This window comes from Zingiber officinale, chromosome 11A, assembly GCF_018446385.1.
Source record: "Zingiber officinale cultivar Zhangliang chromosome 11A, Zo_v1.1, whole genome shotgun sequence".
Lineage (NCBI taxonomy): Eukaryota > Viridiplantae > Streptophyta > Magnoliopsida > Zingiberales > Zingiberaceae > Zingiber > Zingiber officinale.
The window spans coordinates 87,897,334-87,923,444 of NC_056006.1; the positions used below are offsets into that span (position 1 = coordinate 87,897,334).

The 26,111-nt window shown below is 41.4% G+C and overlaps 2 protein-coding genes and 1 long non-coding RNA gene across 7 annotated transcripts; 1 reads left to right on the forward strand and 2 right to left on the reverse strand.

The window, feature by feature from the left end:
• Positions 1–266: 266 nt before the first annotated feature.
• On the reverse strand, positions 267–3,185 carry LOC122031723 (long chain base biosynthesis protein 2a-like). The gene is made up of 12 exons (XM_042590824.1): positions 3,053–3,185; positions 2,909–2,974; positions 2,449–2,537; positions 2,189–2,334; positions 1,990–2,114; positions 1,808–1,901; positions 1,559–1,722; positions 1,321–1,482; positions 1,111–1,237; positions 870–1,036; positions 690–797; positions 267–547 (listed from the first exon to the last, which is right to left on the reverse strand). The coding sequence occupies exons 1-12, from the start codon at positions 3,176–3,178 to the stop codon at positions 470–472; spliced, it is 1,452 nt and encodes a 483-aa protein (XP_042446758.1). The 5' UTR covers positions 3,179–3,185; the 3' UTR covers positions 267–469.
• Positions 3,034–26,111, forward strand: LOC122031725. Of its 4 annotated transcripts, XR_006125841.1 has the most exons (9): positions 3,050–3,480; positions 3,725–3,788; positions 20,593–21,060; positions 21,361–21,488; positions 21,601–22,127; positions 22,603–22,714; positions 23,157–23,868; positions 24,977–25,174; positions 25,270–26,111. It is a non-coding gene; the product is annotated as an uncharacterized LOC122031725 (long non-coding RNA). The 4 variants fall into 4 exon arrangements; XR_006125840.1 differs by lacking the exon at positions 24,977–25,174 and having other exon boundaries at positions 25,270–26,076; XR_006125842.1 differs by lacking the exons at positions 24,977–25,174; positions 25,270–26,111 and having other exon boundaries at positions 20,593–21,148; positions 21,418–21,488; positions 23,157–23,295.
• Positions 22,766–23,862, reverse strand: LOC122031724 (protein SOB FIVE-LIKE 5-like). Of its 2 annotated transcripts, none has more exons than XM_042590825.1 (4): positions 23,476–23,862; positions 23,298–23,393; positions 23,146–23,221; positions 22,766–23,026 (listed from the first exon to the last, which is right to left on the reverse strand). In XM_042590825.1, the coding sequence occupies exons 1-4, from the start codon at positions 23,860–23,862 to the stop codon at positions 22,914–22,916; spliced, it is 672 nt and encodes a 223-aa protein (XP_042446759.1). In that variant the 3' UTR covers positions 22,766–22,913. The 2 variants fall into 2 exon arrangements, with proteins under 2 accessions (XP_042446759.1, XP_042446760.1); XM_042590826.1 differs by having other exon boundaries at positions 22,768–23,026; positions 23,129–23,221.

Below are 26,111 nucleotides of genomic sequence, written 5' to 3' on the forward strand. Positions count from 1 at the left end.
TATGAGAAAAGCCAATCATCCCAGTACATTCCACGTCGGCTTTAATAAATTATAATATTATGTAGAATTTCATTAAAAAGGAGAACGTAATGAATATCCAAATTTGGCTAGGTCTGCACGTAGATTTGGACGGAAATCTACTGGATAAGTAGAGTATTAAATCTCCTCACGATCAGCCTCGAGAGAAGTATAAAAAAAATTAGAATTATACTTGGACAATTCAGATCTCAAGACTTGTCGATTTGATTATTAAGAATCAACCGGAAGCTATATTCTAATTATCCACACCGTTTACATACAATTGTTAATAATTGGATAAGAACAATGCTTGCTTCTGATAAATATTGAATAATATATGAACTTAAGGCTTTGCCCAAACGAGTAATTAATCTACATTTGATGATGGAAAGGTAGTAACACAACTATATTCCAGTATGATCGATGCCTCTTATTCTGTCTCTGTTTTCTTTCAACCCAACTTCTGTATCTTCTCTGGTTCGGCAGGGAAGCACTTGGCCCCTACAAGGCCACCAACTTCGCTGATGACCTGAAAAATTTAAGCAACAGGGATTGGAAAAAGAATTCAGATCAAAATCTAACTAGTTAGATTTTACTTGCATAGATTGCACTCTTTCCAAACAGATCAAGGTAGAAGAATCAAGTTTTTAAGTACAAGTAATTTTCTCTACCTTCAAGCCTTTTATCAGGTCTTCCCTGGTGTGGGAAGCAGATATGCAGATCCTGGCCCTGGCAAGCAAAACTGGAGTTGCAGGGTATGCAACAATCACAACCGCAACCTACGATAAATCATGGATCACGAGTCTATAGCACAAAATCTATATGTCGACACTGCCTGACCACATACTTACATTCCGTCTCAAACATTCCCGAGAAAAAGCAGGGAGCTTAGCTAAATTGTAGAGCATAATAGACATGACTGGTGAGTCATTGTCACCGAGAACCACAAAGCCCATCTTCTTAAGCTCCGACCGAAAGTAATTGCTGCTCTCGCGAATTTGTGCAAGTTTCTTGGCTCCTAGTTTAGCCAAAAGCAAGTTGTATTTAGATGCCTTGAGAAACTGTGCTTGGTGTGGCACTGAGTACTCTTACCTCTGTTTGATCCATCTTCTGCTAGAACAACCTTGATTGCAGATAAAACTTGTTGAACTGCTGGCGGCGACATGGATGTAGCATAGAGATGAGCCGGGCAAGCGTACTTGAGGTACTGAATGATTTCCTGAGGAACAAAATGGTTCAGTATACTGTATATATGCACGCTTTAGGATAAGGAATACTACGTTCATGCTTCAAGAGGCAAACCTCTGATGCTGCAATATAACCTCCACAGGACCCAAATGACTTGGTAAAAGTTCCCATCATGATATCGACATCAGCTGGATCCACCCCAAGGAGCTCACATACACCTCTGCCAGATTTTCCAACTGCACCAATGCTATGGGCCTCGTCCAAATATATGTATGCCTGATCAAGAAAGAAATTCCATATTCTCTTGTAGGAAAAGCATCAAATTATCATCTGCTATAGAATGTTGGCCAACCTTGTACTTCTTGCAGGTAGCTACTATCTCAGGTAGCTTACAGAACTCTCCTTCCATACTGTATATTCCCTCCAGAATGACCATTATCTTCTTCCATGGTTTGCCTGTGCAGGGCTGCCCCTTGACCATCTGCTCTCTCAGCAAATCTTCCAACTGAGATGGGCCTGTCATAAAAAAAAAACTTCACAAGTTTAATCCCATCATTGAGAAAAGCTCAGCAATATGTCATGCTTCAGGTGCTAAGCTTACTGTTGTGTTCGAAAACAAGCACTGCGGCACCAGAAGCTCGAGCACCATTGACGATGGAATTATGGTTGAGCGAATCGCTAATGATTAGACCTCCCTGTTGTTTAGGCACAAGAGTGTGAATTATCACTCACGTAAATTTATCTTGGACTTTAATTAAAAAAAGTCTAAAATTGAGTTTAAACCTCTCCGACTAAAGCAGGAATTATGGAAGAGTTTGTCACATATCCCATGCCAAAAGTAACGGCCGCTGGTTTTCCCACGAATCGTGCTATCAATTCCTCAAGTTCAGCATGCAACTTAGTGGTTCCTTATCATAGTCACGTCGAGCATAAGCCAACAACATCCTTCACCAAAACTTAAGGAGAGCAGAATCCTACATACCAGCATCCACCCTAGCACTGCAAGTAGTAGGCGAATACTTATTGAGAGACTCGATCACACGAGGCGTGCAGTACTCGTCTCCTGCAGCAAAACCAAGGTAGTTGTATGATCCGAGGTTGAGGCATCTTGTTGTTTGTGTAGTTCGGCTGCATAGATGAACAAATTGCAATCAACAATTCTTCTAGCAGTACTGGAAGAACCTCCACAAATTAATATCTTTCCTCTGAAATTGATCGAACATCACTGCAAGGTTAACATACTGCAGAGTCTTGTTATTGTCATTGGAGTAACGCTCAACCACATCGATCCAAGCATCTGGTGCACTCGCGATTGGGCGACCAAAGCAATCCTGTCATATCAATCAGAAATGTTAGTTAACCATCTGAATCAACGCCACCTTAGCCCAGCCATTCTGCTTCGAACGGCTCCTTCTACTGAGGCCAGTTGCAGACGAGATGGAGATTGAATGATCGACGACCGATCCGAGGAGAGTGGAACTGGACGCAGATGATTTACGTAAATGAATGAAGATAACCCGAAAAACTAACTCCTTTTTGACCTCTACCACTTGTCTTCAGGAGCGCCTCGTCCCTCCGCCATTGGCCCGCCTCCCCGTGCTACTACGAACAAGCGAACGGGGAGACGGAAAGAGAGGGAGGGAGACAGAGAGAGTCAAGAGAGGGGAAAACTGAAAAGTGCCAAAATGAAATCGGATCCGACCTGGATGCGGTGATAGATTCGTCGGGTGTAGAAATCCTCAAACGCCGGGCATATGGGCGCATAACCCTGTCAGCAAACACAACCCGGATCCATTAACCCGGAAACGTTACAATCGGCGAAATGTTTGAGCCAACTGCCAAGCACCTTCTGGTCGTCGGACTCGGACCAGTCGAAGAGCTTGCGGAAGAGGTCACGGAGGAGGCCGAAGGCGAAGAAGATGCCGTAGCCGATGAGGGTGGTGAGAGCGGTCAGGTAGGTGAGCCTCACCATCCGGCGGATCTCCCGCGGCACAGCGATGGGGGGTATGGGCGGCAGCGGGGGGAGCAGCAGCAGCAGCAGCGGGTGCGGCATGGCTGGTCTTTCCGCTGCTGAAATGATAGAGGAGGGAAGGAGGAAAGAGAGTTAGTGGAGGGAAGAGGCGCGCTCGGGATCGGGCTTTTAATGGATGCCTCTCCCATGGCGAACGATGGCTGCTCAAAGTGTCGTTGTTGAAGTTGTTGTTTGGTTGGCGTTGAGAGAGATTTGCACGTAGCAGCGCTGAATTGGAGCGGGACCAGATTAATGTTTGCCAAGTACCTCCCAGAATCTACTGTTGCTACTCCTCCATACTACTGTTGGGGAAGCGGCTTATTGCTTTGAAGTCGCATTCCTCTGCACTTCCCCCTTTACTACTTCAATTAATCTTGATGAGTCCACATATCGTATCTTACATGTCCATTTATAATTACCACTAAATGTGTTTAGACTTGACTACTTTCTTTATCCATAGTAGGATTGATTAACTATCACGTAAACGTTGACCAAATAATTTGGCAGGATCGACCACGACTGTAACAGCTCGGATGAGGATGGTTGGAGGAGAGAGAAGATATCGAATTGGGTACGACTTCTGATATTATTCATGTCAAAAAAGTTTGTGTCTTTCTTTCTGATGCTTTAAGTATACATACTGCACTAACATTGACTCTGATTACAACGATAGCTCCCTTGAGGAGGAGGTAGTTTACATTTAAAGAGTAAAATTACTTCTTCTTCTACCAACATTTGCAAGCCAATCAAGGAGGCCTGTGATAAGCATGAAAATATCTTGCTTTACTTCAATGCTCCAGGAGTGTCAATACTTCTTTATCTTTGAGCCTTTTTTGTTGAGATTTTAATGAGTGCTACAGGATATTATCCTTTTTGTTTCAAGAAGGAAGCCAAAAGCTTGCTTGGTTGGCTTATTAAAAATAGGAAAAAAAAAACGGGGAGATATATAGACAAACTTAGCTTTCTGCCTTTATTATGTCCACAATAAGCATTTTTTTTATCATTTTTAATCTTCACCTTGTGATTATTGTTGAGTTTTGAGTTTAATTCAAAGTATTTTCTTGGTTTTAGTTGTTATGGTAATACATATGTGTATACATTTAGTCCCACATTGCTAAGCCAAGAAGGTTGGAAAAGCTTATATATGGAGCCCTTCCATCCTTGCTTAGCAATGTTAAGGGGACCTACACGCATGCGCGCAAATCAGGTGATTTCGAGGGGTTCGAGCCGGAAATCCATAAACCGGGCGTGACGCACGCGATCACCTGATTTGGGTTCGCCCCGCGCATGCGTGTAGGTCCCCATAACATTGCTAAGCAAGGATGGAAGGGCTCCATATATAAGCTCTTCCAACCTTCTTGGCTTAACAATGTGGGACTAAATGCATACACATATGTATTACCATAACAACTAAAACCAAGAAAATACTTTGAATTCAACTCAAAACTCAACAATCCCTCACTAATTCAAATTATTTTGGTCGAAAAACAGAGACTTGTCCTGAGGCTTGGTTGCAATGAGCTTTTAGTGAAAATACCTTCCGGTTTGAATTTTCACCTAAGTACACCAATCTTATTCACATAGGTTTGAAGTGAACTCAGTCTTGAACTTAAACCTTTTATATGTGAAAATCAATTGGTAAAACTCATCACGGGCGACGGTTGAATCCTTCTGGGTTGGTGCATTACGGTCATGCCACCGAATCTTGTTGCATAAGTGTTGGGACCGAAAAGTAGCTAGAAGGGGGGGGGGGGGGGAATAGCTCTTCGCGTGCTCGTTGTCGGCGTTGCTCGTTTCTTCAGAGATATGCAGCGGAAATATAAGAAACAAAAGCATACAACGCTAACAATGATGGTTTACTTGGTATCCACCTCACAAGAGGTGACTAGTCCAAGGATCCACACCTACTCACGCACCCTCCACTATGAATAACACTCCTTTATGGTAACTACCAAAGGCGGAGAAGCCCTACAACACTCTCAATACAAGAAGAAGAAAGGGAAATACAAGATAAGCAAAAGCTTACAAGATGTACAATAAAAACCCTAACTTCTTCTTCTTGTTTTTGATCCGCCTCTTGACTTGGAAGAGCCTCCAAGAATCTTCAAGAACTGGCGATCTGGAGCTTGGAGAGAGCTATGGAGATGCTGGAGAGTATCTGGAGTGAATCGGTGAAGTTCTGCTGAAGGAAACGCATCGCTGCCTAAATACGACGCTAACGGTCGGATCCCGATCGATCGATTGCTCCCAATTGGGGAGGGCTTGATCGATCCACCGATCGATCCAGCGCTTATCTCTGGAATAGCCCGGATCGATCGGTTGTTCGATCCAGGGCTTATCAAGAAACCCCCAATCGATCCATCGATCGATTGGGACCTCTGGATCGATCGGATCGATCCAAAGGGGTTCTGTCGTGGGGACTCACCCGATCGATCACCGATCGATTGGCAGATCCAATCGATCACCGATCGATCCAGATCGGTGATCGATCCGTATACGCTGGATCAATCGATCAATCCAGATCCGGATCAATCCACCGATTAATCCGGATCTTGGTTTTGCCCAAAAGCAAGTCCAAGCCCCCTAAACCAACATCACAATCATGACTTGTTGGTACATAAACCTAGCATCCGGTCATCCTCGACCATCTAGACTCTCTCACCAAGTGTCCGGTCAATCCCTTCGACCCACTTGGACTTTTCTCCTCTTGCAATTATCCGCCAACCTTCGACCTACTGGACTTTCACCGACGTCGATCAACCTCGACCCATCTGATTTCCCGTGTCCGCTTCACTCACCAGACTTTCACTTAGCCTCACCCACCTGGACTTCTCTACGCGACTTCACTCACCAGGACTTTCATTTCGCTAGCTTCACCTTCGAGCTTCCTCACTGCTCGACTTCACTCACCAGACTTTCACCTAGCTTCACTCACTGCCTCTCTTCACTCACTGGTCTTTCACCCAGCTTCACCACCAGTCTTCACCGCTCACCACCGTGATTTCTCTCGCCGCTTCACTCACTGTGACTTTCACCTAGCTTCACTCACTAGGTCTTTCACCTGGCTTCACTCACCAGGATTTTCCTTCTGCCTAACATCCCAGTTAGGACTTTCCCAGTCAAGTATCCGGTCAACCTTGACCTACTTGACTCTTCTACAACCAAACTGATCAGGCCCTGATCAGAGGGGAATTGCACCAAAGAATCTTCCCAAATGAATAACTGCACCTGCATTGTCTATATCATCGAAGTCTTGTATTGTCACACATCGAAACCCAAACCAAGACTCAGGCTTGGTCAACCAGATCAACCTTGACCTGAGGGATATTGTACCAACAATCTCCCCCTTTTTGATGTTTGACAATACCACTTGTAAGTTAGACTAATTCCATAGCCTAAACCTCCTTCATGCCACCAGGTAATGAAGGCATAAGTTAAACCCTTCATTCTCCTCCTAAGAGGGCAAACTCCCTCTAGGTAATGAAGTCCTAACTTAAACCCTTCATTCTCCTCCTATTGGCACACATCAACAACATGCCCCATCCTTGGGCACACATCAACAAATTCACTTGTTGAAAACTTTCTCCTTTGAGACTCTCCCCCTGAAGAGTTGCTCATTGTTGTTCACAACTTCATTCGTTATGACCAACACGATAATGAAAGTCTCATACCCTTCATTATCCTTAACCCTACATTCTCCCATTAATGTAGTCAAATGCCCATCCTTGAACATTTTCAACTTAAACCACTTGAACAATGAGGATATCCACTCCTCAATAAAGTTCAAACGCTCAACCTTGAGCATATTCTGAAAAGAAGGTTAGCCACCTTCCAAGATTCATGAAAAATAATTTTCATGTCTTTAAAGAGTCTCTCCCCCTAAAGATATGGTGGTAACTTCTGTCATTGCACCAACAATGACTTGGAATCCCTAAACCTTTAGGAAATCCAAATTAAGAAGTTTTGAGGTTCAAAAGTTCAAACTTTTAAGCAAGACTCAACCTTAACTTCTATTTAGTCTCCCTTAACCAATCCATCCTTGTTTTCAACATGAAAACACCCTTTTTATGTATACAAATATATTTTTAGGGGTTTGGAATGATTACTTAAACTAAAATAGGTTCAAAATGCTGAAAATAAGCTTTCCCAGCCCAAATCAGCATCTTCGATCGATTGGAGTTGGGTTCCAATTGATTGAACCCTGCTGAATCGATCCACTGATCGATTCAGTCTTCTTGGATCGATCGACTGATCGATCCAGCGAGTTTTTGCTCGCGAGAAATGCCTTCTCAATCGATCGGCTGATCGATTGAGGCACTCCAATCGATCCACTGATCGATTGGAGTTCTGATAGTTGTTGAAATTCCATTTCAGTCAACTTCAGAAACCCCTAGAAAATTCTACAAAATTCCAAAAATCGTGAAATTTTGTGTAGACATTATTTAGGGTATACTTTATCATGGAAAAATAGTTTTCTATGAAAATACATCATATTTTCAAAGATTGACACAAACTTGAAAACTTACATAAATTTTAGTGTTTTCTTCGAGTTTGTGTCTAACTATTCAATGGTGATTACTATTAAAAGATAGCCTTCACTAAGGTTTTCCAAAAGCATTTTAACAACATTTTCAAAGCCAATATCCCATCATGTTCTTTGGGCTTAATGCACATGACTTGTACATTAGCTTTCCCAATGATGGGAAAACACATACCTATGTGTTTTGATGAACTTAAAACTCAAAGAAATGCACTAAATCAACATGTTAGGTTTTGTTCATCATCCTAACATCTCACTTGTATCTATTGTGCACAAAACACATACAAGTCATCTTATAGGTCTTTGTGAGATGTAAAATTTGGTTTTGCCCTAATCTAGGGATCATGCATAGCTATCTAGGTATTTTGTGGATATTGAACATCCACCTAGGATGTCACTTGTTGACATGTTGATAAATGTCATTTGTCCTTAATTTTAAGAAAATAAGCGTAATGCATGATAATTTTATGACATACATCAAAAAGAAATAATTTTTAAAAGAATATTTTCTTATAACTACATAATGTATGTATGACATGACATGGTATTTTTGTATTTTCATGATAAGGCATGAGTGCAAAAATAAAACATGATTATGGCATATAATGGGCAAACAATCATGGCAAAGTCTAGCATAACTAAAATACCTAGATTACCTATTTGAGTATCCTTAATCTTGGCTAATCCTAAAACTTAAACCCTAGATTGCCCAAAGTGCTTCAAGAGAGTGCCAAAACCTAAATGGGCATTTCTAATTCTCTTGATTAATTTATGCCGATTGAAATTAAGCATATTCCTCAAGTGTTGGCATATTTCATTTTTCCACAAGAGTAGCACTTTAAATTAAGGCTTAGATTTGCCTTTAATTTCCTAAGAACATACCAAAATCCCAACTTGGTAGTTCTCATGATTTCTCAAATTGTGCCAAATAAAATTAAAATCAATATCTTCAAGTTTGGCACACTTTACTCTTCCAAAGAGTAAATGATAAATCTATTTCATTTTCAAAAGTTAATAATAACCTTGAAAATGCTCCTTGAGTGTCAATTTCTTCAAAGTTGGGTTAACTACCCTTTTGCTTAGAGTTGACACTCTCTAACCCATCTATGGGGTAGAGAAGATGCTCCTAGGAACCCAAAACCTATTAGTGCTCCTTGGATGCTTTAGGTATTCATTAGGGATAACTTCCCTAGATACCTTCCTAGTGACCTTGTTTGGCTTCTTAGAAGCCTTGGTCACTTTTTCTAGGTCAACTCTAGGGATAGCCTCCCTTGTGACCTTGTTAGTGACTTTTTTAGACTTCTTAGAGGTCTTAGTCACATTTATTGTTGCAAAGATACTTCTAGGGATGACTTCCCTTGTATCCTTAACTTGACTTCTAGACTTAGGGTTGGTTCCATAGCTATATGGAACCCTATGGTAAGTAGGCACATCCCTTTTGATTTTAGGTTTGTATCCCAAACCTCTATGGCCCTTGGATGACCCTTGTTGTCCTAAACCTAGATTTTGCTCATTTTGCCCTTTAAGGATATTTTCCATTCTTTTTATGGTCTTTTCTAGTTTGTCAAGTTTTGACCTCAAGACTTGATTTTCTATCACTAAGTCCTTAGTTTTTGGTTTTCCATTAAATCCATGAGCATTTTTGTTTCTAGGCTTGTAGCTAAAATCCTTAGAGTTCTTGCCTAGACTTTTACCTACATTCCTAGCCCTAAGTGTAGTGATTTTAGCATGATAAGCTACATGATTTTCTTTAATTTTATCATGCCTCCTATTTTCATGGTAAATAGTATTAAAATGATATAAATTAGTGCTAGTATGCTTTTTACCATTATTCAAGGGAGTAGGCTCAATAAAAGTTACCTTCTTTTTTACTTTGGAGGCTCCCCCTTGAATTGAGTTTCCTCCTTGAGCCTTGACCACCTTCTTCCCCTTAGGGCATTGACTTCGGTAATGCCCCTTTTGGTTGCACAAGAAGCACACAATGTGCTCCTTGCTCTTTTTTGTTCCGGGGATCGTTTCCTTGGGCTTCTCCTTGCCCTTGGATGCCACTTGGCCCTTCTTCTTGGCCAGGTTGGGACACTTGCTCTTGTAGTGCCCATTCTCCCTACACTCAAAACATATAATGTGATTTTTATTTTTAATTGAATTGTTTATACCTTCACATGTAGGGATGACACTTGGTCCTCCATGTGATGTGGATGTAGAGACTTCCTCTTGATCCGATAGTGATGCTCCTCCATTTGATTTAGCTTGACTTGTGGAGGTGGAAGCTTCTTCATCCTCTTCTCTTCTTGACCCGGATGTAGAAGATTCTTCTTGCTCTTGATCCGGTGTCAATGAAGGTTGCTCCCCCTCAATCCTAGAGGTGGAGGCTTCTTCATCTTCATCTTGTACATGGAACAAGGAGTATGCTCCCTCCTTGCCCTCTTCATTGCATTCCCTCGAAGATGAAGCTTCTTCTTCTTGGACTTCTTCTTCGGAAGTCGAGCATCTCTCAACTTTGGAGTCCTCCTCTTGGTCTTGCTCCAATGAGTCGCCCTCTTTGGATTCGTCTTGGATTGGTGCAGTGGAGGGGATCTCATGCATTGATGCCAATTTGCTCCATAGCTCCTTGGCATCCTTGAATTCTCCAACTTGAGCCAAAATATTGCTTGGCAATAAGTTGACCAAAAGCTTGGTCACTTTATCGTTTGCCTTGCTCCTTTGAACTTGCTCTTGACTCCATTTGCTTTTCTTGAGAGGCTTGCCCTTGGAGTTTGTTGGAGCTTCAAATCCTTCCATGAGAGCAAACCATTGCTCTATCTCCATCATCAAGAAATTTTCGATTCTTGATCTCCAAGAATCGAAGCTTGTGGATGTGTACGGTGGAGCCACCCTTGTGTCAAATCCAAGTCCATCTTGGAATTGCATCTTGAAGTTGAGCCTTTTGATAAAGTCTTCGACTTGTAGAATTTCTTCAACTTCTTCACCCTCTAGCTTTGCTTGTTTTGTTTGTCCCTTCCGGCGATGATTCCGGTGAAGAGCGGTCTCGCTCTGATACCACTTGTTGGGACCGAAAAGTAGCTAGAGGGGGGGTGAATAGCTCTTCGCATGCTCGTCGTCGGCGTTGCTCGTTTCTTCAGAGATATGCAGCGGAAATATAAGAAACAAAAGCATACAACGCTAACAATGATGGTTTACTTGGTATCCACCTCACAAGAGGTGACTAGTCCAAGGATCCACACCTACTCACGCACCCTCCACTATGAATAACACTCCTTTATGGTAACTACCAAAGGCGGAGAAGCCCTACAACACTCTTAATACAAGAAGAAGAAAGAGAAATACAAGATAAGCAAAAGCTTACAAGATGTACAATAAAATCCCTAACCCTAACTTCTTCTTCTTGTTTTTGATCCGCCTCTTGACTTGGAAGAGCCTCTAAGAATCTTCAAGAACTGGCGATCTGGAGCTTGGAGAGAGCTATGGAGATGCTGAAGAGTATCTGGAGTGAATCGGTGAAGTTCTGCTGAAGGAAACGCTCGCCTGCAGCTAAATACGACGCCAACGGTCGGATCCCGATCGATTGGATTGCTCCCAATCGATCAGGGAGGCTTTGGATCGATCCACCGATCGATCCAGAGCTTATCGCTCGAATCCGGATTGATCGGTTGATCGATCCGGCTTATCGACAAACCCCCAATCGATCCATCGATCGATTGAGACCTGGATCGATCCACGGATCGATCCAAAGGGGTTCTGCTCGGGACCACGATCGATCGCCTAATCGATTGGCATGATCCAATCGATCGGTTGATCGATCCAGGACTGATCGATCGAACCGCATCTCCCGATCGATCGATCGTCGATCAATCCAGATCTGCTGGATCAAACCGTTGATCAATCCAGATCTTGGTTTTGCCCAAAAGCAAGTCCAAAGCCCCTAAACCAACATCCACTCAACGACTTGTTGGTACATAAAACCTAGCATCCACCCTTGACCATCTAGACTCTCTCACTGTGTCTGGTCAATCCTTCGACCCACTTGGATTTTTCTCCTCTTGCCAAGTCGTCAATCCTTTGACCTACTGACTCTCCTGTCCAGTCAACCTTGACCCATCCGGATTTCCCGTGGCTTCACTCACCAGACTTTCCATTCTGCCTAGCTTCACCACTAGGACTTCTCTTCCTGGCTCACTCACCAGACTTTCATTCGCCCAGCTTCACCACTCAGACTTCTTCTTCCGCTCGGCTTCACTCACTGTGTCTTCACCCGCTTCACCACCAGTCTTTCACCGGCTTCACTTACTGTGATTTCTCTTCCTTGGCCGCTTCACTCACTTTCACCCACTTCACTCAGGTCTTCACCTGGCTTCACTCACCAGGATTTTCCTTCTGCCTAACATCCCAGTTAGGACTTTTCCAGTCAAGTATCCGGTCAACCTTGACCTACTTGACTCTTCTACAACCAAACTGATCAGGCCCTGATTAGAGGGGAATTGCACCAAACAATCTCTCCAAATGAACAACTGCACCTGCATTGTCCATATCATCGAAGTCTTGTATTGTCACACATCGAAACCCAAACCAAGACTCAGGCTTGGTCAACCCGGTCAACTTTGACCTGAGGGATATTGCACCAACAATAAGTGCTAAGGAGAGTTGCTTAGACCCCCACACTGCGGCCACACAGTTACACTTACATAGGTGAGTTCTCCAAGGATGTACTGCGAGCATCCTGTCATTAAGACCTTGAACTCATTAAGAGCTCCTAAGCTTATCCTTACTAGCAGTCAAGCATCTATCCAGGGAAGAAGCTATGAGATTACATCTCAATCAATTTGATGCTTACGGTTCACCCTTATAACTTGTTTATACCACATTGAACCTACTTCTTGGGATCTCCAATCAGATAGGTTGGGTTACCGCTATAGGTGAAATCAGGATAGGCCTCAGTCTCATTCCCTTACTGGATCTCTTGATTTTCTCAGAATCAAGTCCTTTAGTGAGTGGATCAGCAATATTGTCATTTGAACTTACAAAGTCCAATGACATCACTCCAAGAGACACTAGCTCACAAATAGATTTTAATCTTATTCGTACATGTCTCTTCTGTTTCTGGTTATACTTGGAGCTTCTAATCTGAGCTATTGTTGTTTGATTATCACAGTGTACTGAAATAGAAGGTATTGGCTTCATCAGCAAGGGAATTTCAGAAAGAAGACCCTTAAGCCAATCAGCTTCAATTACTGTGGTATTCAAAGCACACAATTCTGCCTCAGATGTAGAACGGGTTATAATCGTCTGTTTAACAGACCTCCAAGCAACTGCACCGCCTCCAAGTGTAAAGACATAACCAGTAACGCCTTTACACTCAGCAGTGTCAGCTATCCAACTAACATCACTATATCCCTCCAGGACTGCAGGGAATCTCCCATACCACAAGCCCAAGGATATAATGCCTTTTAGGTATCTGAGTACTCTGTCTAATGCATCCCAATGCGTTCTGTCCGGAAAGCTGGTAAACCTGCTCAATTTCGTTATAGCAAAAGAAGTATCAGGTCTAGAACAATTTGTTAAATACATTAGACTACCTATGATTTGTGAGTATCTTAATTGAGGCACTGTCACACCACTCTTATTCTTGTGGAGAGTTTTTGAAGGATCATAGGGTGTGACGACAGATTTAACTTGGCTATAGCCATATTTCTCTAATACTCTCTCAACATAGAGTGACTGAGAAATTGCTATTCCATCAGTTGAACGAGTCAACTTCAGCCATAAAATCATGTCAGCACAACCCATATCCTTCATATCAAACTTACCACTTAAAAGGGTCTTAGTCTCATTAATAATAGAAAGGTTATAACCAAAAAATAGAATATCATCTACATATAAACATAAGATAATACAATTATCACCTTTCATTTTAGCATACACACATTTATCAGAGTCATTCATTTCAAAGTCAAACAGTAGCATAGCTCTATCAAATTTTTCGTGCCACTACTTTGGGGCTTGCTTCAAACTATAAAGAAATTTGACTAACCTACAGACTTTATTCTCATTTCTAGAGACTACATGTCCCTCAGGCTGATCCATATATATCTCTTCTTCAAGATCTCCATTAAGGAATGTTGTTTTGACATCCATTTGATGGACCTCAAGATGATATATGGATGTCAATGCTATTAACACTCGGATTGTAGTAATTCTGGTAACAGGAGAATAAGTGTCAAAATAGTCAATCCCTTCTTTCTGTTTGAATCCCTTAGCAACTAGGCGGACTTTGAATTTATCTACTGACCCATCAGGTTTTAGTTTTCTCTTAAACACTCATTTACACCCTATAGTGGTACACTAGGAGGTAAATCTACCAACTCCCAAGTGGCATTAGAGATAATAGAGTCCATTTCACTTTTAATGGCCTCTTTCCAGTGCTTAGCTTCAGGAGAAGCCATAGCATCTCTATATGTCACAGGGTCACCTTCTATGTTATAGGTGATAAAATCCTGGCCTAAATCCGTAGACACACGTTGCCTCTTGCTCCTTTTCGGTTCTGTATACTCGCTAGATTCATCTAGTCTAGAGTGACTTGAGGAAGGTGTACCTACTACGGATAATGGAACCTCTATGACAGTAAGATTATCTCTAGTAGGAATACCAAATATAGACTGAGGTGTTCTCGTCTTCATAGGAAATATATCTTCAAAAAATGTAGCATCACGAAGTTCTACAATAGTATTTGCATCTATTCCAGAAATTTCAGATTTGATAATCAGAAACCTATATGCAATACTATTTTGAGCATAACCCAAGAAGATACCATCTACGGTCTTTGGACTAAGTTTTTTCCTTCTGTGTTCAGGTACTAGTACCTTTGCAAGGCACCCCCACACTTTAAGGTATTTCAAACTTGTCCTCCGACCTTTCCAAAGCTCATATGGGCTTTTATCCCTAGACCTCATGGGGACTCTATTTAACACATGACATGCAGTATATAGAACCTCCCCCCACATGAAGTTGGGTAACCCAGAACTGCCTAACATGGAATTAATCATATCTTCAAGGGTTCAATTTTTTCGTTCTGCTATACCGTTGGATTGAGGACTATATGGAGCAGTTACCTCGTGAATTATACCTGCATCTTGACAAAATTTTTGAAACAAGTTCGAGGTAAACTCTCCACCTCTATCAGACCTTAACTTCTTAATAGATTTATTTGTTTGATTCTCAGCTTCAGATTTAAAAATCATAAATTTATCTAAAGCTTCATCCTTAGTTTTCAGCAAATAAACATAACAATAACGAGAGTGATCATCAATGAAGGTAATGAAATACCTTTTATGGTCTCTCGTTATTACACCGTTAAACTCACAACAGTCAGTATGAATCAATTCTAAAATATCAGAATTTCTATCGACTGATTTGAAAGGTTTACGGGATTGTTTATATTGCACACAAACTTCACATTTTTTTCTTATCATTTATAGCATGCTTAGGAATCATGTCTAGATTCATCATCCTTTTTATGGTATTAAAATTGACTTGTCCTAATCTGTCATGTCATATATCATAAGACTCAATGTTATATGAACAACCAATATCAGTAAATTTATTTAAAGTAGCATTTTCTACATTGAGTTTAAATAAACCTTCATTAAGGTAACATTTTCCAATAAATGTTCCTAAATGTAATATTACAACTTTATTACATTTAAAGTTCAGCTCATAACTAGCGCGGACTAACTTTGACCCGCTAATCAAATTCCGACGGACCGATGGAACATGATGCACCTCATGCAGTGACAGGACTTTTCCAGAGGTGAACCTCAGGTCAACTTGTCCTATCCCAAACACCCTGGCTGCAGAATGGTTCCCCATGGTCACGGAAGTGCCTTCAATTACCTGATAAGTAAGGAAGGCAGAGCGATCAGCACAACAGTGCACATTAGCACCTGTATCAACTAACCATTCATTGGGTTGATAGATCAAGTTTAGTTCGGGTTTGAAGGTAACAAACCTATCGTTGGTGCCGTCACAACATTTGCTTGTGCCTTGGTGTTGGACATATTGCTCTGGTTTTTCTTCTTGTCCTTTTGCTTAGCGCAGAATTTGGTATAATGTCTAACTTGTCCACATGCCCAGCACGACTTGGTTCCATTTTTCTTTTGAACCTTTGGTTTGGGTTTCATCTTGTTCTTCATTTTCTGATTTTTGAATTTTTTCTTATCAGATGAGACTACTATGTTTGCCTTTGGAATAAAATCCATAGGCATTCTTTTATTATCATCTTTATGTTGCTTCCGATGTTCTTCTTCAATATTTAAGGCAATCATCAAATCTTCTAGAGAGATTTTACCTCTCCTATGTTTAAGAGTCATGCCAAAATCTTCCCAACTTGGAAGCAATTTTTCGATGATAGACAAGACCTGAAATTTTTCGGGTAATGACATATCTCCTTCAGCAAGACCATGAATTTGAACTTGGAATTCATGTGTCTGCTCAATCACAGATTTGCCTTCAACCATTTTGAAGTTCAGGAATTTTGCCACAGTATAATTTTCTAAACCAGAATCTTCGGAGTTGTATTTTTTATCCAAAGATTTCCACAGCTCTTTAGCCGAAGTCATTGAGCAGTATACATCAAATAGTACGTCTGAGAGGGCAGACAGGATCCTCCCATGACAGAGATAATCCTTTTGCTTAAACCTCTGTAAGACAGCACTATAGGCAGGTTCCTCTTCATCAGGTGAAGGAGGATCTGTTTCTATAACGGAGAATAGCCCTAGCGTAGTAAGCCAAAATTTCATCCGTTGTTGCCAACGTCTGAAGTTTTGCCCGAAAAATTTCTCGGGTCTGGCGCTAGCCTCATCAGACCCCGTTACCCTATCATTCATCTTGTCTATTGATGTTTGCAATAAATTCTCTAAGATTGTTGTTGATAGGAGAGTACTAGCACGGTAGTAAATTATACCAAAATAGTAAGCATGCAATAAGCAGGTAAATAAAAGAGTAAGATTTAGAAATTGATATCTTCCGGTTGAAGCGTCAGCGTGCCGACTGTCCTTAGAGAATTTATTGCCGCCCACGGTGCAGAGGCTCTCCGGCAAAATTCTCCCAAGATCCGACAACCACTCGCGTCGTCCGTAGGTGCACTCCAAGACGAACGTCGCTCTCTGACTCAACCTCAGATCGCGGAAACCAAGCCTCAGGACTAGGAAAAACTCTCGGAAAAGAAGAAGACAGTGTACGAGAAAGCAGACTGCTTGAGAGTAAATGAATAATACTGCTTGAGTGCGCAGGTATTTATTCACCCTGAAGCAGTAGCACTGCTTCGCGAGTGAACCAAAACGTCGGGACAGAACCAACGCTTCGCGAGCGAACCAAAGCGTCGGGACAGAACCAACTCTTCGCGAGCAAACCAAAGCGTCGGTTCCCTCCTTCACTCGTGGAACAGAACCAATTCTACTGCTTTCGCCAGCGAAAAGACTGGCAAAAACAAACCAGGCCGCCTATGAGCGTGAAGCCCACGAGCTGGGGATTTGCACCCCCCTGCGCGCGATGATAGCGTGCGTCACGCCCGGTTTATGGATTTCCGGCTCGAACCTCCCGAAATCACCTGATTTGGGTTCGGCCCGCGCATGCGTATAGGTCCCCTTAACATTGCTAAGCAAGGATGGAAGGGCTCCATATATAAGCTCTTCCAACCTTCTTGGCTTAGCACTTGGCTACCAGGATTCATAAACTCTATTACTTAGCCTGAAGATCTAGAGTTTGAATCCTGGGGAAGGCAAAAATCCACTGGCCAGGGGTGGGAAGTCCTAGTGAGTAACGGCACGGCCGAGGGTCGTCGGTCGATGACATAAGGGTCGCCAGTTGGGCCGCCAGTTGGGCCGCCCAAGGGACCGTCAAATGGGCCGCCCAAGGGGCCGAGGGGTCGGGTCGTTACAATAAAAAGGCGCATTTTTTTGAATCTTGGTAGCCAAGTGAGCGCCATGGTCCAACCCAATTAAAAATATTCCACAAAATTATAAATCGAAAGGAAGAACTTAATTAATCACCATTATCCATCATGATATTATATGAATATGTAGTCTGCATGAGAGTTTAACTAGAGTTGGTAGAGCTCCATGTAGATCTTGGATTGGTCTGTTTGCAGTGGGTTTGAAAGAAGAAAAAAAATGCAATTGCTAAGTTTTAGTGCACTAAATTCAGCATGATACATTGTTAATTATAATTTGTAAACTCTTCCTAGTTGGAGAGGTACCATCGTAGTGACGACTCTTTGAGTGCGCTTGGCATCCTTATACTAGCAAGTATCAGCCATGAAAAATTGTTATATTCTGCTAGCATGATAGGACCAGTGTTCCAAGAAGCTGTATAAAAGAAATAGTAATATGACAGCCTTTTGTCTGTTGGTATCATCTTGCTTGATGGGCATTCGACACAAGTAGTGCAAAAAAAAATCTCAGTTATTATTGTTATTCTTCAGGTACTCTTCCTTTTCCAATGCTTTTGACATCTTACTTTAGTTATGTTTCTAAGACGCTTCTATTCCTTGATCTGAATCTGCTAATTGAACCAATTCTATATATAAGAGTCAAATGAAGGAATATGACTCCTGCCCTGGAAAATTGAGAGAGAAACCTGATGGAATAACTGCTAGTTTCTGAACTTGAGGAGATTTTTAGACTTTAAAGTTACTACTCATTCCTTGTTTTGTTTCTTTTTATGCAGAATTCTAGAGGACTGTTGTCATATCAGTTGAAAGAAAGTTCCTTCAAGGTCTTCCTTTTAACTCTATGCGTGTCAGACCTTGCACAGAATTTCTGAGGTCTGTCCAAACCTCAGTAATGTGTCTTCTGGCACATTATATGAGCTGTAGTTGGTAGTCTGTTTAGAACTAGATAATAACTATAATCCTTCTAGAATTGCAAAGATATATTTACACTCAATCAAGGTATTTTGTGATCTTAAACAGATTACTTGACTGACTGTTTATTCAGGCTTAAAGTTCAGGCATGGATTGTTCCAATATTCTCAGATGTCTGTGTTGTTCTCTCTTCTTGTAGATGTCACCTATAAAATGCAAAAGTACCGAGTGCTACATAGCAACTTGTTCACTTTTGGAAATCATAAACTCGGAGATTAAGGTCTTCAATCAATAAAAACATTGTCTATCAGTTTCAAGGTTCAAGCAAACTGGCTGGATCTTGTGGCAAAAATAACTTAGATTGAGGATCAATCTGGGTTATCTTCTTTGCATCTGACAGCAAGCCTAGTACTGTAAAATTCAACAAAATAATTCCATATATGGAAGGATGCTAAGGGATGCATAGTGAATTAATACTGAAAAGGGTTTTGAAATAATAGGACTGTCGGGGAATCAGTCTCTGGCGAAGAGAACTAAAGAGAGAAACAAAGAGAAATATAGTGTTACTCTCTTAAGATGACCACATATACTTTCTAGTTGCTGTATTTTGCATATTTGTTATTTTTTTCATCTTAAGTCAATGGATTTACTGTGATAAATTCTAACTAAGCTTATAGAAACTCTCTCATATTGAGTCATCCAAACAGAAAGTCTTGAGTTTTCAACGATCAAGTCCTAGAAATACCTAGTTTCATTTGAAGCACTGTAAGAACTCAGATATGATTCAAGAAATCTGGATTGCCTTACAGACAAGCAAAATGGTGTCTTCAAATATTTATCATTTCAACTTCATTTTTTTAGAAATACCTAGATATGTAAATCAAATAACAATATTTTTCTAGTTTTGCACTACCTTCATAGATAATGATAGGCACTTAATAATTTAAGATTCTTTTGTTAGTGCGAGCTTTGGTCAGATTCAGAAACCATACAGAGTATAGTGGTAATTGATGGTTAATTGTCTAAGTTTATTCTGATTTGGGCGATTGGACTACTGTGTATCCAGCCTAGAAATTGATGGTTTATCATGTTTTTTGTATTTTGCTCAGGTGGCTGGCTTGAGTGTTGATAAACAAATACCGGATACCACAATGTATGATGACTTAACATTCGGTATCCTTCCGTAGAAACCCTACCTGGTTGTTTTCAGTCTATTTCTCACTGAAAGAAGTGTATGGAAAATTCTTGAGCTCAGCTACATTTTAAGTAGGTTTACCTAGATCCCAAATGTTGAGAACATAAATTTGTAGATTGACCACTTTTGGCTTGATCTTTTAGGATGTGAATGAACAGTGAAGTTTAATAATTATGTTAAAGCAAGAAGTACTGTTTTAATCCTACTAGTGATACTACTGAACACCACTTGGAATATCTACTGAACACCTACTAATTTAACACTTGTGATTTACTGAGAGAAGAGAACTCAAATCTTTTTCTGAAGAGAATAAATGAGAAGATGTGCATACTTATTGCTGGAAAAAACCATTACAAATATGCAGAGTCTACAATTTCTACTACTATAAATTTAGTTCCACCCTAGTGAACTTAATGTACAAGACTCTTGGTTCACTTCCTATAACATAAATTCATTCCTAATACCTTCATTGACTCCTTATGTAAGTCTTTCAGTAAAAATGCTATTGTCTCCAAGACTAAATCAAATGCATTTATTTAGGATGCATCCATGTTATAATTCTCACTTCTGATGTGGAACACAAGCTAATTAGTTGATGCAGTAGTGGACATAGCATGATTCTCCTCTTTAAAGTCATACTTTTTCAAAGGGAAGCTAGTATTCCCCTCTTTATCCTCCAAAATTCTCCTATTGTTTTCTTTGGCCCGTCAATCAATAACTTACTGCAAGACAAACTACAGATGGATATGTGATCAAGACCTTCACTTTTTTTTTTCTTTTGCCAGATCTGTGTATTGATTACAAGGGGCTGGAAATCTCCTACACAGGAAACTGAAACGAATGCAGGTTTAAGAGTCTATGATGGAATGACTCTGGTCAAAGAATTTGCCTTCCTTCCATAGTTCCATTGCTTCTGCTGATCAAGAATCAATAAATCAATCTCCTATGACGCTCTGAAAAGATGATTGGGATTACCAGGAGAGCATGTTACTCCGCTTGTGCTTCTGTCTCGGATTAAGAGTCTCATGGAGCTTAGAGCCCCAGACCTAGCGCACATGACGCCTGTGTTTGAGGCGATACGGGCATTGAAAGCCGCATTAGTTGCACGTGCGCATGTGCGCAGGTGAGAGTACGTGTCTGTGTGACTGTCCACGCGCTCACATGAAGAGGAGTGTGATGGCTGGGCACACATGCAAGTCAAGTCCTATTCATACACCCTGGCCATTCTCACTCCCCTTGCCATGAGCTTCAAGGTATGGTATGGAGTAATATGTTATATGCTCCCGTCTGGTGGGGACTTAATAACCCAACCAGATCAATCGAGATAAAGTTTAAGAAAAGGTTAGGTTTCTAAGAATGCTGGTTTTCATGAGTACTTTTTAATTTAATAGTCAATTTGAAGGGTTTAATATTTGATGTCAACTAAAAAAAAAGTTAGATTTGAATGATAAATTTAAAAATGTTGACTGCTTAAATGAGTCTCTACAAGTGTTTTTTGAATCATGTTGATGGCTGATAAAAAACTTCACAGAATTGGATACATGAATTATTAGGTTGGCTGGAAATGAGATGTCTATCTTTACCTGTCTCTGGTTCCTCATCCAACGTAGGTAGGTGACTGCAGCCACGCACATCTTCTCATATCTCTCTCTGTTGTCAGAGTTTGCTGGGAGAACAACAGGTGAGAGGGGTGAACATTCCAAACTCCAACTCCAAGTGCTGTCTTTCTTTTGATTTACAACTTATTTATTCCATGGTTGACTAGAGAAACTAATTAAATTAGATGGTAACAGGACACGTGGCCAGAGGACCGTTCCAAAGGGGATCTTAGTGTTGAAAGCATTAGGTACAGACACGAAGATATTGGGCTTCAAGAGTTGAGGATCACAGTATTATATTGGCCGCATGATCCGGGCATGGAAGATCTAACTAAAGGATCTCAGGTTTAAAAGTTCGCACAAGCATCCCACATGGGGGGTCTGGCACTTGCTCTACGGCATCTTGTTGGAATTTTCCTTCAATTAACCATGTAAACTTAGGTTGCGAATAGAGTAATAAAGGGTGCAGCACCTATGAACTTTGTCCTCGAAAACATAGACACTGCTTTATCCTTGTACTGTCTAATGGGACGACAAGACCACTGTCCTCGCTATCTCTGAGAAAAGATCATTCAAATGAGAAATAAATTCAGGCTTTGCTTAATACCGCTTTGGATTGGATACCGATTCAGAGAAATTTTCAAAAGAAAAATTCAAAGAATTTGGGCTCTTCTGGAAACGATGAAAGAATCTCGCAAGGATTGTACTGCAGCCAAAACAAGGTACCCATGCTTCTCTTTCACCTGTCCTTGGTTGTTGGATCAAACTCACTATGCATGAATTTGTCATGCATGCTTCCTTTTTTATACAAAGCAGCAGGCAGTCATAGTAGCAAGAAACTCTCTTTTTTATTTTTATTTTTTTTTACGAGAAAGTGACATACATCACTCATTAACATCCACGAGAAGTTAATCCTCATTCTTGCCCACATCAATGGATAAGTGTTTTGTTCCTATGTCATGCTGGCAGTGAAAGTGACTACGACTGTCCGTCTAGCTTCTGTTGACAAGTGACATCCTATGGTAACTCTTCTTCTCCACCACTTCATATGATTCCAAGGTGTCGACTCTCTGAGATATTGTGGCACAGCACTTGAACAATTTGCTAATAGGATAGGACTCTTGGCCTGAGCATTATTATAATATTGTAGCATAAATAAATTAGTAAATTGATATTTTTCTAATCACGTGATGGCAGGCTGGAAGGTAGTGGATCCACCATCATGGTGCCATTGCATGTTCTATTTGGAGTGCTCGTGGGGGTTGGAGATCAGGTTGAAAGATCATTGTGTGGTACCTTCGAGACCATGGTAAGATGGCTCGATAACTGAAACAAAAACGCCAGGCCTCGTGTTGTTTACCTTCGTTCATGATAAATTAACAAAAAAAGACAGAAAGATTGTTTATTTTTGTTTTTCCTCTGTTGCTTAGGCTACTTGCTTCCAACTACATTGACACGCCACAAAAAAAATAACAGAGGGAAGAAAGGGAGAGAGTTACAACGACAAACTAAACGAGATCTCTTCGAGATTTCTGTAGATTCATCCTTCTATTTCTTCTACAGAGAAGGGGATATAGGGTCAATCTCTTTAAATCTTCTTTCCACTTTCTTTCTTTGACATCTGTAGAAGACAGACAAACCACAGCCATTGAGAATGAGTTAAAGAACATAACACGAACCTAACCAGATTTATTTATTATAATTAACATGAGACAATGCTGACCATCGAAATCTCTTAACTGGTCTTGTAGGTCTTGGCTTGCCGAGAGAAGTGGATTGAAGGAAGCCCATTTGCTTTTTCTGGCGTATAGTTTCTCTGCTCAATATTGGACTACCAATTGAAACACAGAGCAACAATGGAAGATGTGCTTATGGAAGTAAGAAAAATTCACCTCGAAATGGGTAGCTGAGTAGCCACAAGAGAATTCCAAATCACCTTCCATGGGGGTCTTCATGTAGCTGCTGATGTCCTCACTAATGAAGCTGGCCTGCAATACCAGCGAACCTCAAGAGGTTAATAACCAACGAGAGCAGGCGAAGTGGAACTTCAACCAAAATCTGCATTCATACTTTGGGTTGGCTGACGAGAGGTGAACTGGCAGTGTCATCCAACAGAGAAGAGCAATGCTCCTGGTATTGTTGCTCCGGTTCAACTTTCCTCTTCTTGGCATTACCACACTTGACTAAGTCATTGCCTTCAAAGCAAGTGCTGGAGTTGATACTGTGGAGGGAGAGCTTATCCTGTTCAGGGAAGTGAGGCGGCCCAGAGGATGCATCAGAGACCATCGACAAGTCTTCTTCTTCCTCCTCCTCCTCCTCCTCCAAGGAATCGCCTTTCTCATGCTCAAGAGGCAGAGAGAAGGCACAGGAGGAGTTGTCTAAGTAAGCCGTCCAACCAGATTGGCATCCACTGCTGCACTCTGAGCTGATGACATCTCGCTCCTCCTCCCCCAGCATGATCAGGTATTTGATCTCTCCCCAGTATAGTATTTGCACTGTCTGTGTTAAGTGTCCGTCAATGTGAAGTAGTAGCGGTGGTGGTGGGAAGCAGTGGGGAGGAGAGGGGGAGAAATGAAGCAGAGAAAACAGATGAAATGAAGAGCATGAGAGCCAAATTTAATCCGAGACTAATTTTGTCCTTATGTCCATGCCGTCCTTCCTCCCACCACATTGCTTTCCTCGGTGCACATGAAAAAAATTAAAACTGCCAGTTGGGCAACGGACGCTTTGTTGGTGAACATGGACTTGGCGGACACTGAGTGAGACTCCGACACTGTACCACATAGATTTAGAGATAGAGAGAGAAGGAGTACTCTCACACCCACACTGATCTCACCTCGCGCTGCGCTCTTCCTTGGAAATCTCTGTTTCTCTCTCATCCCGTAGAAGGAATGGAGCCAAAACAGCCTCACATGCAATACAGCGAGGCAAAGCGTACCTATCCACGCCGGGTTTCATTATTCGCCTTTAAAATCCCGTGAACGGAGCAAATTTTGGCGTTGGGGAGGTGAGGCGTATCCTATTACTATCTGTACGGCCGCAGGCCCCTCCATCTTACTCGAGGACCCTGTTCAATGTTTTCTTTGTCATATCCCTCGTAGATTCTCACACTACTTATTGAAGGTTCAATTGAGACCTGTGTAACGTAACTCTATTCCCACCTAATCCAGCCCTTTCAATCGCTTCCCTCGTGTAATAACCTGACACTCAAATTCAGTCTGGTCAGAATAATGGAGTAATGAAGAACGCGTGTCATGAAAGACAATCCTCTTGTCTGATCCGATTATTACTATTCAGTCAATCTCACAGGAAGAGTTTTTTTTGTCTCTTAATTGAAGCATGCATATCTCCTACACGATTGTTTGTATTCCTTCAGTGCTAGCTAGATTTGTAGAAATTTTTACTTCCTGATCGATGATTAAGAAATTTGTCACATTAAGTGATAGCTCCAACTTATAGCTAGCTAGGAAGCCTGACCATCAACTATCATCGATCAGCTAGCAATAATGCTGCTGGTGGAGATCGAACTAACAAGTGTGAGTAATTATTGGCGCTTTAATTCTCCCTGCAGGGGAGATATATTTCTTCCACAAACCATGATTCGCACCTGCAGCAAAAGCAATCAGTAATCTAAATGGTCAATTATATATATTCTGACCATCAAAATGCCGTCGAATGGTTTTGATGAGTGTTGCATGACTCGCTTAGCGAAGACTGAAGACTTTGTTCTTTGTCTAGGTAATTTACTCCCTCCGTGAAACAGGGAAAGGTAAATAGAGCTCCAAGTAATAATATTTATGCAATTATCAGTTGTCATCGTTATTTTGGAACCACCTAATCACTAATCAGGATCGTACTTTGCAGTCTAAACATGCATGAACATGGACGGCCAGGCACGGCGTGCGTGGTCTTCTCTTTGCCCTCGCACTTAACGGAGTCTGGGACCATGGTTCTTTAACCCGCACCTCTCACCGCTTTCCACTTCCATCTCCTGCATGTGCTAATGGCCTCTTCACATGCCCGCCATGTAGATGGTACGTAATTAGCCTGTATGTTACGTTGGATTCTTAACTTGAAGCCTAGCTAGTTTGGATCATGAAATTGAATGCCCCCACCTATTTGGAGGCCGATGTAGCTAAGAGACACTAACTAGAATTCAATATCCATCTATGCTTATGATACATACATTGATTTGATCTGCCACCTCGGTCTGCTACTGTTCGCTGTTGAGTTAAAACTGCTATCCAACAAAAATACTTCATACAGCTGCCAAAGAATTGAATCTGCCGGCCCCGTATCGAACTGTTTTATCTTAACCACTCCGAAAGGATTTAATTACTTGACTGAAGAAGGGAATGAATATGGGGGAGCCCTTAATTTGTGGGTGTGTTAAAGAGTACCTAGCTGCCCATCTTTTACCGAATCTGCAGCCTCGAGGCGAGGGGTAGCTCAAGCCATGTGCAACGTTAATTCATGGTATAGAAGGGGTGGGGTCCGTTGCTTGCATGGATCCTACAATGTAAGGGACCCATTAGAAGACCAAGACGCAGGTCCTGTTGTCCTCTTTCTATCTACACCAGCTGCCTATGTGAATGTATCTCAAAGAATTGGTGTAGTTCCTTTTTGCCTTTGGACTTTGGAAATATATAGTGATTTTTTATTTTATTTTTTTAACTATCTTGTCATGGTCACTACTGGTCGATCAA

Excerpts from the sequence above, each read along its gene's own strand:
- LOC122031723 (XM_042590824.1), bottom strand. The coding sequence starts at position 3,178 with ATGGTGAGGCTCACCTACCTGACCGCTCTCACCACCCTCATCGGCTAC. Across the intron at positions 1,902-1,989 it reads TTCCTGCTTTAGTCGGAGAG|GGAGGTCTAATCATTAGCGA; the intron begins GTTTAAACTCAA and ends CCTAAACAACAG. Across the intron at positions 798-869 it reads GGGAATGTTTGAGACGGAAT|GTTGCGGTTGTGATTGTTGC; the intron begins GTAAGTATGTGG and ends GATTTATCGTAG.
- LOC122031724 (XM_042590825.1), bottom strand. The coding sequence starts at position 23,862 with ATGCTGGGGGAGGAGGAGCGAGATGTCATCAGCTCAGAGTGCAGCAGT. Across the intron at positions 23,394-23,475 it reads CTCTCGTCAGCCAACCCAAA|GCCAGCTTCATTAGTGAGGA; the intron begins GTATGAATGCAG and ends CTGGTATTGCAG. Across the intron at positions 23,027-23,145 it reads AGCCAAGACCTACAAGACCA|ATGTCAAAGAAAGAAAGTGG; the intron begins GTTAAGAGATTT and ends TGTCTTCTACAG.